Source organism: Chenopodium album, chromosome 19 (assembly GCF_948465745.1).
Source record: "Chenopodium album chromosome 19, dcCheAlbu1.1, whole genome shotgun sequence".
NCBI lineage: Eukaryota > Viridiplantae > Streptophyta > Magnoliopsida > Caryophyllales > Amaranthaceae > Chenopodium > Chenopodium album.
Window position 1 is genome coordinate 5,710,865 of NC_137852.1, and position 17,591 is coordinate 5,728,455.

The following is a 17,591-nucleotide window of genomic DNA, read 5'->3' on the forward strand; positions in this document are numbered from 1 at the left end:
AAGATTTTTAACATTAAATTTGCGAAAGTTCATAATGTTATCAAATTATTTGACTAATTAACCATTTTTTTCACGACCATCACTTTTATGTTTTATTTCTTCCAATTGACATTCTTTGTATCACCAAAATTGAGAGTCATTAAGGACATTAACAACTATTATCTGATAACTGCCTTGGCATTAACTACTTACAAAACGACAAAACACCATTACAACTTATGTAATGAACTACTCTTAGATAAAAAGTCTTTTTAAAAAATGAGTAAATAGTTTGACTTTTGATTACCAAATTGACCATAAGTACCAAATAATTGACTATGGTCTTTTCTTTTAAAAAACAAGCTATTAAAAAAAAATACTCCAATTTAAGATTAGAGTTGACAATGTTTTTTATACGAGCTACACAAAATACCCAATACAAGTACTTCAAATACATTTAAAAAAATCATATTAAGGGCCTGTTCTCATACGATTATTTTCAGTTCAGTTCAGTTCAGCTCTAATAAGTTTAGTTCAGTTCACTTCAATTCAATTCAACTCCTAATTTCGTTTTCTTATAAAATATCCACTTCAATTTAGTTCAATTCAGTTCAACTGAGTTCAGTCAATGAGAACATGCCCTAACTATCAACTGCTCATATAGCAATTTATATAAGTTCAGATAACTTTACAACAAATCGAACAAAAAGAAGATAGTGAATAGAAAACAATCATAAAAGAAAAAACTAGAACACAGACAATTTTGGCAAAATAAAATCTACAAAAACTAAAAGAGAGTAGTACCTTGTAAATCTTAGCTTGTATGTATAAATATGCTCCATAATTTGTTGACAACCAATACCAAAGCGACAACATAAACAACCTAGTTTTTCCCAAAACTACCCTTTTTACCATAAATTCACTCTCCTTGAGAAACTATCTTAAACAAGCATACCCTTCTTCTCTAGTAAGTTTCTACTACTAACACTACTTCCCTTCTTTTTCATTCTTCCCTACAAATAAAATATCACTTCAACTTCATAAATAGAAACCAACCATGTTCTCTCATTGGCTCATCTTTTTCTTCATTTTCTCTCTCCTCTATTGATAATTAAATCTTCTTACTATTTTTTTTTCCAAAAAAAAGGGTTTTACTAGTCTTCTCTTCATATATTTTGGGACGAACATATATAAATATTTATACATCAAAATATGTATAACCAAGTTTAATTTGTGGTCGTCGTTACATAAAATTAACTCGGAGAAATTAGAGGAAGTAATAAATCGAGAATTAGGGAAAATGGGAAGGGGTAAAGTTGAGTTAAAGCGGATCGAAAACAAGATTAGTAGACAAGTAACATTCTCAAAGAGGCGATCTGGGTTGTTGAAGAAAGCTCATGAGATCTCTGTACTTTGTGATGCTGAAGTTGCTTTGATTGTTTTTTCTACTAAAGGCAAACTCTTTGAGTATGCTAGTACTGACTCCAGGTTTGTTTCTTCATTTTCTTATAATTTCATGCATCTATTTTTTTATTTTTTTTTAAATTTATAAATCAATGATATGATGTGTAATTTGAAAATCAATGTGGTGTGAAACAGCGCCGCTTATATATGTGTATATATATATATAAGATTTTTGATATGGTGTTATCGACTACCCAGTATGAATTCTGTTTATCAATTGGAAACAGAGTTTAAAGATGTTAAGATGTACATACCTTTACTCTCTTTAGTCAAGTTAGGCGGGGGCCCAAAAAGTGATTAAATTTACTCCGTATATAATATCATCGACAAACTCTATGTGACACGAATGATGTCAATTTTATGTACAATTTGAAGTTCTTTATGTCTCTTTTCTTCCCTCCTCTTTTGTCTACATGAACCTTCATAGTTAATAACATTCTCTTCTGTTTTTTTTCCCCTCATTTTGTTCAAGAACTCAAGAACAACATTTTCAAAATCTTAATTTCATTTTAATTCTTTTCATATGTTATGATTGTTTTATATTTAATTAAATTAGTGATTCAAAATCAAGTTCAATTCTAATGATATTTGGTTATCTGATGTTAACAACAAACTATCAAATGTATCTTAGCTTATATTTTAAGCTGGAGCTATGCATTGGATTTGACTACTCTTTATTCCTAATTATTTTGAAATTTTATTTATTTTTACTTTTTTTTTGGGTACTAAAGTATTGTAAAAATAACAACATTAATTATATTGATATCTTTACTATAATTGTTATTGTTTGGGTGCAATAAAATAATTTTAAAATTACCAATACTAGTACTACTTGATCCAGTGGATATGATCATTATCTATCGGTTTTATCCAGTTGTCTAGATTTTACGGACATAACAAATCTCTGATTGGTTAAGCAAAAGTTATTGACTTTAAAAAAATCTTCAAGGTTTTGAGCTTGTCAAGTAGGGATTGTAAAATTTTAACTAATCACTGTTAAGGTTGCTCAATTTTTTTTTTTTTTTTAAAAAAAAAAATCTCGTAAGTTATAGTATTGGTATTTAAAACCGACAAGTATTAGTGCACCATTACTTTTTAATAACGTAACGAGCTACACTATATAGTACAATAAGTTTAGTTAAGTGGTCAGATATAATGGATCAAAGTGTATTGTGTAGTAGTGCTTCTTAAGTTTAGTCTTGGATAACGGGCCAAACTTAATCTAACTAGTGTCCATAACTTTGGCTAAGCCTTGTGATCTTGAGCTTTGTGTGGGTTTTATGGGGCTCTTCACAACTTTGCCACCCCTTTAAAACCTAGTACTTTTTATTTAATCTAATAATTTTATTATTTCATATAATTGATGTTATATTTTGATGAAACTTAGGGTTAGGGTCACTCTATATATCATCATGTGTTATATGAAAAGGGCTGCTGATCGCCATTGTTATAAGTGAGATAATACAGCTAGGAGTAATTCTACCTTGGGGACTGAATTTTTACATTTATAAATTATTTTGATCGAAGAGCCAGTCAAATTAATTGTTTAATATTATAATTTATGAAAATATGGCTTTTATATTCATGTACATAACTTTTAGAACTAGGTTAAAATTTTGTTGCTTAATCTTAATTTTTAGCCCTTTGTATTTTGTGTGGCCCTTAATTAAAACAAAATTTTGAGTCTTGTTTAGTCCTTTTCTTTAGCTTATTTACTTAGATAGTGATGGCCAGTCTTAAGCTCCAATCATCGATCAAATTAACGGAGACTTAAAATGTTTTGGAATTGAATCAATACTTTATTTATTTTTGTCTTTTGTTTTTAAGTAATAAACTTTTACTCTATACTTGTGATCTACTTGGGTAGTATTTTTTCACTAATTTAAACGTCTTAAATCTTATTCTATTTTATGTGACTTATTTTCCCATATCTTATGTGTATGTTGGAACTTGACTTAATTCATATTAAACATTTAAACATGAATAAGTGAAAATAGAGTGAGGAATATAGCATTGTTGGTAGAGAAAAATTTAAAACAAACCTTTTTCCTAAACTAGACTGAATCATAAATTCCGGCAACTCAACTAATCGATTTTTCAAATACCTTATAAAGCAAAAAAATGTAATTCAAATTTGTCGATCAATCTAAACAACTTCTCCGATCCGTAATACAAATAGATATACAAACCCTGGTTTGCACACCTCTACAAAGTTTTTAGTCTCTCCAATTAAAATTGACAAATCATACACCTTAATTCTAACTTAATTTTTACTCACCTGAACTTAATTTCCCAAAATCTAACTTTTCTGAATTTATTATTTTTACTGAACTAAAAGTTTAGACTACGTGAAATTAGACTGAGTTCAAAGTCTAAATTGTCTCTCCGTTTTTGCAATTAGTACCACTTCCATTTTGTCCAAGATCGAGTATTTCAAAACAAGTTTAGCAGACTATCTATGGCTGCTTGTATATATAATCAATCACTAGTCCTCTATATATATGCAATTGTATGAATAATTAAGACTACCGCATACAATTAAACGTCCACACTCCAATTTACTTTAGTTAGCGTTTTTTATGCAATTATATTTGTACAAAGTGTTTTTCTTCGTAAATTATCACATTTGGAAATGACATAATACATCAAGGAACACCTATAATATTCTCTTGTAAAATTATACACAAACTTATTGTTTCATAACTATGATGGGCTCACCGTATATCAAATGTATGCATTAAGTTATGTATCTCTTTAAATGTCAACTAGCTTCATTGGTCAAAGTCTTGGCAGATGAATTGAAGACTATCTATGTTTAGTATGTTATTGGCTTATTGCAACTATAGTGAAATGGATTTTTTTTTTTTTTTTTTGTCTCTTTATCCTTTCAAAGTTACACGCATGAAATTAAAGTTCATTAAAAAAAAGCGAAGGTAGTTTTGATTGATCAATTTCTAATTATAGGGCTTCTTTGGGTCCCCATTATTGATGATGACCTTTATAAGTGTGGTTAACAGGTTAAGTAATCACTAATCAGTGTAAAACAGAAATAATATTAGCATTAAGGGGCCACTATGTACTATAATTAGACATATATCCGGAGTTTAGTTAGTGTTACATTCACTAATGATTATAAAAGCTTTTTAATCATGGAGACTCTAGCATAATTAATCTAACAATAGAAAATGCATTGTTTGATTATACTATATTGTATGTATGTTGTACACATGTTTCATGTTATATTAGCATTTCTGATTAATTCCTTGATTATAATTGTAGTATAATTAATGTAATTAAACATACATTTTACTGTATTTGGCAGCAGCATGGAAAGAATCCTGGAAAGGTATGAGAGGTACTGTTATGCAGAGAGACAGCTTGTTGCTACTGATTCAGAGTCCCAACAAGAGGTATATATATTATACTGGATTAGTACGACGATGTTCATGTTAACCCTTAATTTCATGTTTAATACCATAATCATTCCTAATTATGTGACTTTACACTATACTGAAGGGTTACATTTACCTTCTATGACATGACCTTTCAACATTTGATATACATTATTCATACAATAGTTGAATATATATCGCCTTTTGTACTATAATTTCACTGAATTATTCCGACTAATTCATATATGTAAGTAATAAATCTATTCAAAGTGTACATGTTAAAGTGTAAAACATAGAGTAGCTTCCTTAAAAAAAAAAAACTATCAATTTTTCATGAAATGGCCAAAACATGAACTCTAAGTGAATGATTTAGAGGTAAGAGTTAGGTCAGTACCGGGATCTTTGTCTTGGAATCGATTCTCATAATACTCAACACGCAAGAGAAGAGGGGTAACAGGGGTGATTATGAATCTGAGCACCTACCTAATTGCTAATATGAGCCAAAATGTGAGTAAAATGACCTACACAGCTGAATGAAATTTCTGACCTTATTATTTTTGGATGTTCTACTCCTGATTAGGGAAGTTGGGCTATGGAATACCCAAAGCTCGTTGCTAGACTCGAAGTCTTACAAAGGAACATGAGGTAATGAATACAGAATTCCCTCGTTTTTATCTAACATAAGTTCTTCAAAGTCTTAGCTAATGAATATAACTCTATATCGACTCTGGAACTAATTAGTTGTATTTATAAGCTACATTAAGCGTGTTTTTGATCTTCAGACTTCCAACACCGTTTTACCACTGGTTGTTTGTACTAGGAAAAATATTAGAGAATTATACTTGCTTCATCTTATAGCACCTTTTATTTACTCATATAAAGGCCTAGCTAGAATGAAGAACCCTAACTGTATGTAAACAGTAGAGTATAAAATAAGGTAACACATGTAAGTCCAGTTATGTAGACTATGAATTTTCCATCAAAATCTGAAATCTTAATGTGGATGGAGTATGTTGTATGGAGTATGCAGCATTATCCTTCCAATATGAATTACTTCGTTTTTCGATAGAGGGAGGTTGATTATTAGTCTTCTAGACATGCTTATAGAGCTATAATAGTATGTCTATAATAGTATGTCTATCTGTTTTCACTAATAGATTGTCTTAGCTAAATTTTTTTTTTTAATTTTTTTTGACAACAACTAAACACAGAACACTTGCAAAGAAATAGCTAGATATCTATGGAATTACACAGAGCATTTATTAATATTAAGGACTAAATACAATGGAATTCAATAATTTATTATTGGCGCACTTTTCAGGCATTATGTAGGAGAAGATACTGATGCATTGAGCTTGAGGGAACTCCAACATCTGGAACAACAACTTGACATAGCTCTTAAGAGAATCAGAAGCAAGAAGGTATATACTATACAACTGCATATATACACGTTACCTTTAGCGATAGTGAAATTTGATCAAACTAGTAATATGACAACTAAATCCGAACATTTTATTAACAGTTATTTTTAACTCTACTATTGCACCTTTCATCTTGGAAAGCATGTATATGTGACTTGCTACTTTATATCTAATATTACTTTCTTGTCTTCAATTGCAGAATCAACTGATGCATGAATCCATTTCTCAACTCCACAAAAAAGTACGCGACATCCTTCAATTTAATTGTGTTTTTTTCTTTGTGTGCGAGAATTAAATCTATCAGTTCACTAACTAGCTTAGCTTAAACTTTTGTCAGGAAAAAGCTATGCAGGAGCAAAATAACCAATTATCCAAACTGGTATTTTTTTTTTTCTTACACAAACTTTCTTCTTTGATTTTCTTGTAGTATGTGATCATTTATATTGTATGTACTCGTATTTATCTGATATATATACATTGCAATATGAAATAGATGAAGGAGAATGATAAGAAGATCGAGGAACCACAAAAAGACGATCAAAGCCCTAGCCAACTCTTCCTGTTACCAACATCAAATCCATTTCCATTTCCTGCTCTCACCATTGGGTAAGCAACTCTTCTCTTAGCACACGCGAAAGATCTAACACTCAAATGATGTAAAAACCATATCATAGAGTTACTTATAAGGGATTTTAGGTTATGCATTCTCACCTTATCTTAACACTCAAATGATGTAAAAATAATTTTAGATCGATCAAATTTTTTGGACTCTAAGTTTGCTATCTTGAAAAGTTATAGCATTAATCTACAAATATAAATAAGGGTTTTTGGTTTTTTTTTTTTTTTTTTTTTTTTGGGTAAACAGTTCATTTACTACTTCATTAGGTACTTGAAAAGGCCATTTTTTTTAGGTCATAAGATAATGTCCATTGTTTAGTTATTGTTTAATGTTTAGATTTGGGTGGTTTCAAGACAAACAGTTCAGTACTAGTATTTTGAAAATGAAAGTGGAACATAAAATTATTAAAATAAAGTTAATAGATTAATATATAATCAGGCTTTTTTTTTTTTTTTTTTTTTTTTATACAGAGGTGCTTATCAGGAGATGAGAGAATTAGAGGAGCAAGCGAACCCGGAAGCTGAAGTTCCAGCCAGAACAAGCACTAATATTCCGGCATGGATGTTTAGTCATGTTGGTTAGTAACAAGTGTTGTTCATTCGTTGATCCCCTCGATCGATCAATGCTCTATGATTTGAGTTCTCTGATAAAAATGCTAAAAGTATGCGTACTTGCTTCTACTAATTATTTGTAAATCATAATATTAGACTGCAAAAACCAAAAACAAAGGTGTTTGGTTGCTTCCAAATTAAACAACCTTACCTCATTATAATTCACGGCTTAGCTAGTAAATTACGAGTATTTTAGTAAATTATCTAGTAAGTTTTAGTATGAATGTATTCTGGTATATTCGAATGTATGTATCTCTGGTGTACAAAGGTTCCACCTTGCATTGCAGGAGAATTTATCTTCATGATTTTAAAGCCTGAATAGTAGTAAATCACTTTTTTTTTTTTTTCCAAATTTTTTGTTTATACATACATATATGGGGTTATGAAATAATGAATTTAGTGAGAATAAGTTGATTATCATAAGTTGATAAGTTGAATAGCCACATTAAAATTGGTAAATGCTAATCCAAGAACTACGTATGAAGAAACAATGGCACAATTCGTCACCTATGCTAAGCATGCACCCCCTTCTTGCTAAGCTAGCCAGTGAGATACATTATAATTTTTGCGACAAATGATATAAATCCACAGAATCAAATAAACCTTGATTGAAATATGAGCTAAATAGACAGACCTCAACTAATACTTGGGTTTGACCTGTATGAGGAGCTACTCCTTGAATGCAATGGCAATGAGCTGATGTATAACTGTAACTACGGAGTACTTTCGTATTTCATCATTGCACCGCAGCCATTTAGGCCTTGTTTGGCAATTGCCTGCTGGCTGTTGGCTGTCGGCTGGTTTGATTGGCTGGTTTGACTGGCTGTTTGTATTGGCTTTTTTGTTGGCTGTTTGACTTTTCTACTCTAAAAAAATGTTTGGTAAAATTGGATGTTGGATGTTATTAGTAACTTAGGTAGCCAAAAGCCAAAAGCTACTCCAAGTAGCTTTTTCATTTTGGCTTAAAAGCCAGCTTTTCAGCTGGTTGAAAAAGCCATTTACCAAACATAAATTTTGGATGTTTGACCAAATGAAAAAGCTAAAAGCCAAAAGCCAACCAAAAAGCCAATGAAAAGCCATTTACCAAACAAGCCCTTAGCTGCAACCTTGATATGGTTTAGGGTTAACGAGCAGCATTTTAAAAGTCTCAAGAATGCTTGGTTGAAAATATAAGCAGCCCTTGTGCTGTGAGCCTGTTAACACAAATTTACATTCCTACTTTTGCTAGTAGCTGTAAACAGTTTATATCACTTGGATTTTACAATAAAAATTTTCAATTTTCAATTTTCTTGCAAATCGACACATACTTGGTTTTAGGGATAAAATATGATTAAATGACAAGATTATTAGCAAAATAACCTCAGTTAAATCTGCTCTTGTTACTGGAAAACATAATTTTATTCACCAGATTATTCAATTCATATACTGAGCACTTGGAGCAGATTACATTAATATTCGGTATCAATAAGTATCAGAGTAAGGATATTACAATTGTTGAATGCTGACGAATACAACAGTTCATTATTTTCAGGTTTACAGATAATAAAACCTACAGGGGAATACGGATTAAAGATCCAACAGCTGAAACCTTCCTAATAGCGACGGCAGCTGTCAGCCAATAGCAATCTCCCCAAGTCAATAAAAATATTAAAATGCTAAGGAAGCCAGATTCTTGCACCAAATGCTTCGTCAAGGTCTAATTAGACCAGACCCATCATCTTCCGATTCCCATCCACCAGCACATTGCAGCTCCCTGGTCACACAGAAATGATATCAAGTATCAACATTATGCTTCTCAGACGATAATTCACACTCCCCTCTTCTGAAATCAGTTGCCTATCCTCTCGTCACTTAATTAAGTAGCGACGTATAAGAAAATTCAATCATAAACCCAAACTATCGAAGAAAAAGTAACACCCTTGTTTCGAACATCCTAAAAATGTACTAAAGTAAGGCCACAAAGTATGAAAAATGATGATGGTCACTAATGGAGATTGTACTTGATAGCACATCAAGTGGATCCAACACAAGACTTTATCGACCATAAATTTTAAATTTTTGTAAAAGCAGAGGACTATCAAACATATATTGTCTCAGATAAAGCACAAGCCTCAAAATAGTAGCCTAAGAAATTCTGAGCAGGAAAATTACCTCAATCTTCCACAAAGGCGTACTAAAGCATCAGAGCTGGTTCTGAATGCAACATCCTCAATGTGAGCAGCATTTGCCAGAGTAACACTTTCAGCAAGCCTGAATTCACATAAATCTTTCAACGAACAAGCATCAGTCAACACAGCTGAGTGACCACCACCAGCGGCAAGCTTTCTAACTTCTCCCACACACCTACAAATGGCGGTTGTTTATAGTTGTTGTCATATACAGTCAAATAACAAACTTTGCGCACACCAGATTGCATCAATGTAGGTTCTTACCAATCAACTGGTGATGGGTACCAGGCATATGTAGACTTCTCATTTGATGCCTGACCATAGCTATTATATCCCCATCCATGAATTCTCCCATCTGAGGTAGATATAAGTGTGTGAGAGTGGCCACAAGAAACAAGCTGCACACCACTTGGGATAACCAAAGCCGGGATATTCCGAAGCATCAATAGAGAATCCTTGAAAACAAAAGATGCTGAACTAGTTTGTGGGCCAAGGCCAAGCTGACCAACTTGCCCACCACCCCACGCATAGAGAGCTCCTTTTGCAGTCACTGCACATGTATGGACACCTCCACATGCAACACCTGTAATGTGAATCCCATCAAGAGCAACCACTCTTCTGGGTATTAATTCCTTATCTTCAGATTGCAGGGAGCAATGCCCTAGTTGACCCATGTTGCCAAGACCCCAAGTATACCTGCCAGAGCAGAGATAGGCTTTTATCAAGATTATATCCAAACAGCCATGCCTATTTAACCATGTGATAGAATAATAGACCCTAAAAAATATGTTTACAAGAGTCAATGTTGTTTACTTGTGCCGCATGAGCAATAACATCGCTAGCACATATTCCATACCAGCTCAAGGCTAACATTGACTTGCAATGCAAGGATTTAGGAGGGAGGGGAAGCAGGTAGGTTAATGTGAGTCCAAATTTCAGAAAATAACACAAACAGGAAATGTGAGTATAAGTAATGAACTTTAAGTGGGAGTCTAGGGAAATCCTTTTTTGGTAAGTATTAACCTTGAGCTTGGGAAAGGGAGAGCTAAAAATACAACTGTCATTGAAGGACAAGAAGGTACTTTTAGATCACTTACACGTCACCAGTCTCAGATACAGCAGCAGTATGGTACTCCCCACATGACACCTGAGTGATCTTCACTAGCTCAGGGGCTTCATCTAGGTGTTTAGCATATGCTTTCACAATACCTGGCCCTTGCAATCCTTCACAGGTAAATCCTCTGCCAAGTTGACTGTATTCATTGTATCCTGGCAGAAGATAAGTTACATCCTAGTTAATAAAGCCCACATTATATGAAGTATATTATGAAAACCCCATTACGGTAAGGCCCCACCCCCTCCTCCCTCCCATGGCCCCACCACCTTAATAAAAACAATCTGAATGGAAGAGACAAGAGCAAGTTTACAAGAAAAGTGATGTCACTAGTAAGACACACTGCAGAACATTACCCCAAGATTGGAGAAGACCATCCTCCGATAAGGCCACTACATGAACAGATCCACAGGAAACTTGACGGACAACCTGTACACAATCACACATTGCCATGTGGAATAGTAAGCAAGTTGCAGACTAACAAGCACAAGGAAACAACCGCGTATCGATTACTTGCAAACTGCATTACTAACAGCAGGATAACAACAGCTACAGCATAGGTTATGCGACACATGCACAAACATACACATACACATAGCTGCTCAAATATGGATCAACACAAAATCTATAGAGCAATCAAATCTACCAGAACAGTCTGGTCTGGTACCAATTTGTTATGGAATGAATAAACAGAAAATATAACTTAGGAAGAAAATTTTTGGGGAAGGATTGATAGTAGATTGAATTTGATGCAAAAAAATACCAGATAGAGCATACGATCCCAGATTAAGTGGGTGGACATTTTCAGTTTTTCAATATAAAAAACCAACAAGATAAACCTTCTCATCAATATTCATCGTACGTCCTGTCTCCCTAAACTTCTCATCAATATTCCTCGTACATCCTACTCCCTGATGAGCTTTATATATAACATTCCTCTTCTAACGAACTAACTTATCTTCTTCCTCCAGATACTAGTCTTATTGCATTATCTATAGAGCCCTTCCCATGAAGGTGATGCATACAGTGAATTATCCATTAATCTTGAGAATTGGCCATATAAACATCAAAATGAATGTTGCACTCGAGCCACTCAAGCAATTATTTAAATTTTCACATCTCTAGTCACTCAAGCAATCAGAATGCTGACATGGCACTATATAAGACTTACAGTGTTTGGTGCAAAGGCTCCCCAAAATAGACGAGGATAATTTGAGCCCTGAAGTAACGAAGGAAAAGAGCTTAAAATATTGGAGCAAAAATATGAAGTGAATAGCTGCAAGAAAACAAAGGGACTTAGCGTCACCTGATTTTGGCCCCACACCCATAGTCTCCCAGTTGATATAGTCCCATCATTTTTACGAGGCTCTGCTATAGCAGCTGTACAGTTCGCTCCACAAGAAACAGATTTCACATATTCAGTATCTAATAGGTCTACTTTCTTCGGGTATTTCCTACTTTCTTCAGTTCCATCTCCCAGCTGCCCAAAGTCATTCGCTCCTGCCAAAGATAGTAAAACATAATAATCAAAGTCCAATCATAGCATGGGCAATAGACATCAGAAGCAACAACGTCTAATACTACTACATGAAGAGCGGACAACAAAAAGTCAAAATATTTTTCATAAGCTATCAACCATCAGTCAATTGAAAAGTGATAACATATGGAAATGGATGTCCATAGTAATCAGACCAAACGAAACAACTAAATGCATGGCTTAGAATAATGTCACCAATAGATAATTCAAGTGAAGAAGCACTCAAGCATATCATACTTCAATCATAATCAAGTTTTAAAGGACTAGTCAGTTTTTCGTATTTAGTTTTCTTTATATTGAACTACAAAAAGAATATCATCGTACATAAAATAAATCATAGCCCCTGCAGTAAATAATAGAGTCCAAACTCCAAATAAAACAAACTACAGAAATCTGAATGCAAAATCCACAAACAAGGAAAGGAGGTGGTGTTTCCCTAGTCAATATGTCCGTAACACATTCACTTATAAACACATCAATGAAAATGCATTTCCACACAATGCAATCATATTACTTTCTTCATTCCAGAGGCAAAATCAAACTACCAACCATTTTCACCACAAACACTCAGGCATAATGTAAAATCACAATCAACTATCCTCTATCCAGTTTCAACTACGTAGGTAAAATTGACAAGAGAATTAACACGAAACTAATAGTTATTCTAGTCCCAGCATAAAAATTATAGGAAGAATAATGAGGTTACACAGAGGTTCAAAACTGCAGGAGGATGGATTTGAGGTAAGAGATGTGAACCCCAAGTAAAAAGCGACCCATCAGAGGCCACAGCGGCGGTATGCTCCCGGCCACAAGCAACATCCAGCCACCTAGTACTGATTCCAGCTGGACAACCGAATAGCTCCGGTGGAAGCTGCCTCGGAATCCTTAACTTTTGGTCCTTCTCCTTCCTCCCAGTCTGCCCTCGTTGGTTGTAACCCCACACATAGATTGCACTCTTTGTTGGCACAGACACAGGTTTTGACTCCCCAAGAATTTCACCAATTTCCATCTTTTACAAATTAAACTGCAAATCGATAATAAAGAGGTTCAAGTTAAATTGACATTTTGCAATACTTGTTCTTTCTTAATCAAATCACTATTCAAACCCTAAATCAATTGCAACGCAAATACACAATATACCCAATTACGCCTCAAAAATTATATGCAAAATCATCAATTAATCGCAACAAATTTCACAATTACTTAAAAATGAAACTGAAATAAATCATTGTCATCACAAAATTAGACTTTTTTGTATATATCCTCTATAATTGCGAAAGTTACAGTCTTTATAACTTCATACACCAATCAAAATACAACAAACAAATTAATTGTTAACGCACGACTAATCATCAACATAAAACCAAAAAAATATTGAATATTTGCAAGAAATTCGAAATGCAGGATATATAAAATGCAATGGTTCCATAAAAAAAAGTACAGTAGAAAATTACCTTAGTTTGATTAGGGGTTTTTTCTGGATGATCAAAAAGAGCAAATCGTTGAAGAAATAAACAAAATGATGAGGTTTTTTAGGTAAAGAAAGAGAAAGAAGGTGACTTTTAACAATTGCAAGATTCCTTTTTTTTTTTTTTTTTAACAATTGCAAGATTCCTAAGAGAGAGAAAATGGGGAATTTGAGAGATAGCGTTCCGATTACCTGGGGAATCTAGCAAGTGGTCGGTGGTCGTTGATATTGGCAAGAAACAAACACCCTTTTTCTGAATTTCTGGATTTGTTGATGCTAGTTTTTTGTGGTTGGTTTAATTCTTGTAGTAAAACCTAATCTCTTCGGCTTAAGTTTAGTTCCTTATTTCCCCATCTCATAAAATATTCACTTCATTTCAGTAAATCAGAACAGGCCTAGGACCTCACATCAAGTGTATGGCAAGTATCATGATTGGTTTAATTCTTGTAGCGGGTATTTAAGACTTACTTATTAGTCTTGAGATTGAGTCTCATTTACAATACTCCGTATTATTTTGGTTTAATTTTTGCAATAAGTATCTAAGACTCAACTTGATATTGAGTCTACATTATTGTCCTTCGTAAGCAATAGATGATTCTAATTTCATCCAATATTTCAATGGATGATTTCGTATTTTCACAACATGTCAATGTCTAAAGATAGTAAATAGTACTTCATTGGGCACTCATTTGCTAGTTTGTTACATAGTTTGATTCGACTTGGGTACACAAGTAAGACCCTTTTTCCGAGTAAGGGGTAAGGATAAGGGAATCTCCACCTTCAAATTGCCTTTAGTGCTAGTGAGGATTGATCCCACAAGTCCACAACCTTATATTTGTGAGGTGACAATTCTTTTCACTGGACCAAATACTATTTGGTTCTTTCCACAAAAAAACTATACGTAGAATCGAGTAGACCCGATTCTTTAAAGCTACTCAACTATGCTTTGCTCTGTCCAGCTATGTGAAATATATTTTGCACTGCTATGTTAAAATCTGCTATACTTAGGTGAAATATGTTCTGTTCTGCCTATCCAGAAGCTCAAAAGAACCTGCCTAATACATTTTGACTTTTTTATGTGCGAAAATACATTGTCTTTAGTCTTTACCCCGATGATTGGTCTCAATTTTCAGAGAAGTTTCTCCAATTTCAACTCCAAACGTTTCCAGTTCCCTCACCATTGTCTGACCAAAAACACGACATTTCTAACGATTATACCGGTAATTCTCTCTCTCTTTCTCTCTCATTCTTTTCCTGATTATGCTCTATCATTTAATGTTGCTCTCAAATTTTCTTTATTGGATGGAATTACTTGAATTCTAAGCTAAAATGTGCTTGCTTTATTTATTATTTGAAATATTCATGATTATATGCTTTAGTTTAATCAAAGTTCTGATCTTTTCCTTTTATAATTATGAATTTGAAAGAATTAGGGATTTTTTTTTCTGGGGGGTTTCTGGGTTTATGGACTGGCGATTTGGGATTAATTTGATGTGCCAGCTTGATTAATTTACCTGATACTTGCAACATATGGCTAAATTGCTTATTCTTTTATTCTTTTGGCTATCTAATTGACTAATTCCTGCATAGTGTTATCTTGCTAATGAAATTAATCATGTAAATAGGAAGGTTAGAATTAATTGTAGTTGGTGAAATTGTAGAAGAAGCTGTTGCATTTCATATTGTGATTAAGTTTCAAAAAACTGCAGATAAACTGTAGATTAATGGCTGCTGAGGCTGCTGCTAATGCTTCGGCGAAGAAGCTTATAAGAATTGATATCAGTTCAGACACTGTTTGCCCATGGTGCTTTGTAGGCAAAAGAAATTTAGACAAAGCTATTTCTGAATCAAAAGATCAGTTTGATTTTGAGGTTCATTTCCTGTAACCCTATTACTGATTTCCCCCAATTCTTTTTAAATCGCTTATACTCCGTTTTTGTTTTCTATTTCGTGCTTGTTTAAGTCATCAGTTTGTGTTACAGATCAGGTGGCACCCTTTCTTTCTCAATCCTTCTGCCCCAAAAGAGGGTGTGAACAAGAGGGATTTTTACAGGCAGAAGTTTGGTGCGCGATCTGAACAGATAATAGCACGAATGACAGACGTATGGCAGAGTTTCTTATCTACTATTTTTACTTCAATAAAACTATTTATAGTTACATTTGGCACAAACTCACATGCCAATTTGTGTTGCAGGTATTCAGAGGGCTCGGTTTGGAATACAACATTGATGGGCTTACGTAAGGGGTTATCATATATAAGCTTATAATCAACAACTCTACTAAATAATTTTAGCATGGTATTCTTAACTTTTGGGATTTATATATGTAGGGGAAACACTTTGGATAGTCACAGGCTTATATATTATGCTGGCCAGCAAGGGTCCGACAAGCAACATGATCTTGTTGAGGAACTATTCTTCGGCTACTTCACGAGGGCAAAGTACATAGGTGATCGGTATGTCCGTTTTCGAAACATTTTTTAATCTTCACTTTGTATGCATGCGTGATGTTCATTATGGCTTTTTCTTCTTTTCAGTTATTGCATTTTATTAGATGTTCATATTGCAGGGAATTTCTGGTGGAGTCTGCTAAAAAGGTTGAAATAAAAGGTGCTGCTGAGTTTCTAGAGGACCCAAATAATGGTCTCAAGGAGGTATATACCCTTCCATCCCTTATCTTTATGTCTTTTTCTCTTACCTTAGATATCTTAATACTGGTTGATAGTTTTGCAAATTGTTTTGCTGATTGAAACAATTAGTACTCCATAGCAGAATTATCCTGTTTCATCACTCCAGATCTTCGGATGCACCTAAGAAAGTTTTCATAGTATCCACCTGTCTCATGCTGTTGAGCATGCTAGTGATGTACCCTCAGTACATGATTGAGCATTATGTCGTGGGCATAATTTTAGACTAGCTTTCACAGCTTTCTTTGGACTGTCTGTTGTTGCTCTCTCAGCTTTTCTCAACAAACTAATTGCGCCCTGATGACCTGCCTCCTTTTTATTAATTTGTGATAGGTAGACTATACTTTTTAGTCACTAAAATGCATTTCTATACTCGTACATATGCAGCACCAAAATTGCACTCCATTTAACCTCTGTTGCTTAGTCAGAGTTAACTGTAAGCTTACTTTTTCTCATTCTATAAGGCAGCTTATGTAAAATGTAATAGCTTGGACAAGCTATCTTATATCTTTTGGAGCTCTACATAACAAGCATTTTGTTTCATCATCTTATATTTGTTTTTTTGAACTTCACTTCTTCTCTCGTCTTTAAGGTGATGGAAGAGCTTGAGAAATACTCTGCAGGCATAAGTGGTGTCCCATACTTCGTGGTGAGTATTGAATACTTGAGAAACCTTAGTCTGCGCCTTTTACTTATCTTGGCATCATTGACGAGGATTTGGTTTCTCTTTGACAGATTAACAACGATCAAAAATTAAGTGGTGGACAACCTCCTGAGGTTTTCCAAAGAGTTTTCAAACTCACAGCAAAGTAATTCCCCTTTGTACTGTCTAAGGCTGCTACTATTTGCTTGGAAATAGTTTTCTCAATTAAGAGGGTAAATATATCAAAGAAGAGTGTGAATTGTGTTCTATGTAATTAAGGTATTTGTTTGGAGGAGTTCATTTAATGTCTCTTTGTTGATGTTTTGAGTAGCAATCGTCCAATCGTGATGTATACATGGAATATGAATGCAATAATATATTCTCCGTAATATATTCAATGGCGAGTTCAATATGCACTCTTTTTTTTTTTTTTTTTTTTTTTTTTTTTTGACGGGATCAATATGTACTCATTAAACTACCCAGATGAGA

The 17,591-nt window shown here is 33.7% G+C and overlaps 3 protein-coding genes across 4 annotated transcripts; 2 read left to right on the plus strand and 1 right to left on the minus strand.

Annotated features, from left to right (window-relative positions):
• The first annotated feature begins 1,068 nt into the window (after window positions 1–1,068).
• Window positions 1,069–8,034, plus strand: LOC145594471 (agamous-like MADS-box protein FUL-L). Of its 2 annotated transcripts, none has more exons than XM_081650777.1 (8): window positions 1,069–1,467; window positions 4,766–4,853; window positions 5,416–5,480; window positions 6,157–6,256; window positions 6,456–6,497; window positions 6,594–6,635; window positions 6,750–6,862; window positions 7,346–8,034. In XM_081650777.1, the coding sequence occupies exons 1-8, from the start codon at window positions 1,280–1,282 to the stop codon at window positions 7,455–7,457; spliced, it is 750 nt and encodes a 249-aa protein (XP_081506903.1). In that variant the 5' UTR covers window positions 1,069–1,279; the 3' UTR covers window positions 7,458–8,034. The 2 variants fall into 2 exon arrangements, with proteins under 2 accessions (XP_081506903.1, XP_081506904.1); XM_081650778.1 differs by having other exon boundaries at window positions 4,769–4,853.
• Window positions 8,035–8,895: 861 nt separating this feature from the next.
• Window positions 8,896–14,042, minus strand: LOC145594569 (ultraviolet-B receptor UVR8-like). The gene is made up of 9 exons (XM_081650887.1): window positions 13,760–14,042; window positions 13,062–13,329; window positions 12,075–12,268; window positions 11,940–11,987; window positions 11,125–11,197; window positions 10,752–10,923; window positions 9,919–10,350; window positions 9,638–9,829; window positions 8,896–9,239 (listed from the first exon to the last, which is right to left on the minus strand). The coding sequence occupies exons 2-9, from the start codon at window positions 13,312–13,314 to the stop codon at window positions 9,176–9,178; spliced, it is 1,428 nt and encodes a 475-aa protein (XP_081507013.1). The 5' UTR covers window positions 13,315–13,329; window positions 13,760–14,042; the 3' UTR covers window positions 8,896–9,175.
• Window positions 14,043–14,839: 797 nt separating this feature from the next.
• Window positions 14,840–17,500, plus strand: LOC145595019 (uncharacterized). Its single transcript, XM_081651371.1, has 8 exons — window positions 14,840–14,993; window positions 15,483–15,644; window positions 15,756–15,875; window positions 15,968–16,011; window positions 16,103–16,228; window positions 16,342–16,426; window positions 17,052–17,108; window positions 17,195–17,500. Exons 1-8 carry the CDS (start codon window positions 14,850–14,852, stop codon window positions 17,270–17,272), a joined length of 816 nt encoding a protein of 271 aa, XP_081507497.1. The 5' UTR covers window positions 14,840–14,849; the 3' UTR covers window positions 17,273–17,500.
• The last annotated feature ends 91 nt before the right edge of the window (window positions 17,501–17,591 follow it).

What these genes read in the sequence shown, in the direction of transcription:
- LOC145594471 (XM_081650777.1), top strand. Translation starts at nt 1,280, where the DNA reads ATGGGAAGGGGTAAAGTTGAGTTAAAGCGGATCGAAAACAAGATTAGT. An exon ending in GTCTTACAAAGGAACATGAG is followed by an intron (nt 5,481 to 6,156) that starts GTAATGAATACA and finishes CGCACTTTTCAG; the next exon opens with GCATTATGTAGGAGAAGATA. An exon ending in ATAACCAATTATCCAAACTG is followed by an intron (nt 6,636 to 6,749) that starts GTATTTTTTTTT and finishes AATATGAAATAG; the next exon opens with ATGAAGGAGAATGATAAGAA.
- LOC145594569 (XM_081650887.1), bottom strand. Translation starts at nt 13,314, where the DNA reads ATGGAAATTGGTGAAATTCTTGGGGAGTCAAAACCTGTGTCTGTGCCA. An exon ending in GAGCCTTTGCACCAAACACT is followed by an intron (nt 11,198 to 11,939) that starts GTAAGTCTTATA and finishes GATTGTGTACAG; the next exon opens with GTTGTCCGTCAAGTTTCCTG. An exon ending in TGGTCTTCTCCAATCTTGGG is followed by an intron (nt 10,924 to 11,124) that starts GTAATGTTCTGC and finishes ATCTTCTGCCAG; the next exon opens with GATACAATGAATACAGTCAA.
- LOC145595019 (XM_081651371.1), top strand. Translation starts at nt 14,850, where the DNA reads ATGTGCGAAAATACATTGTCTTTAGTCTTTACCCCGATGATTGGTCTC. An exon ending in TACAACATTGATGGGCTTAC is followed by an intron (nt 16,012 to 16,102) that starts GTAAGGGGTTAT and finishes TTATATATGTAG; the next exon opens with GGGAAACACTTTGGATAGTC. An exon ending in GTGGTGTCCCATACTTCGTG is followed by an intron (nt 17,109 to 17,194) that starts GTGAGTATTGAA and finishes TCTCTTTGACAG; the next exon opens with ATTAACAACGATCAAAAATT.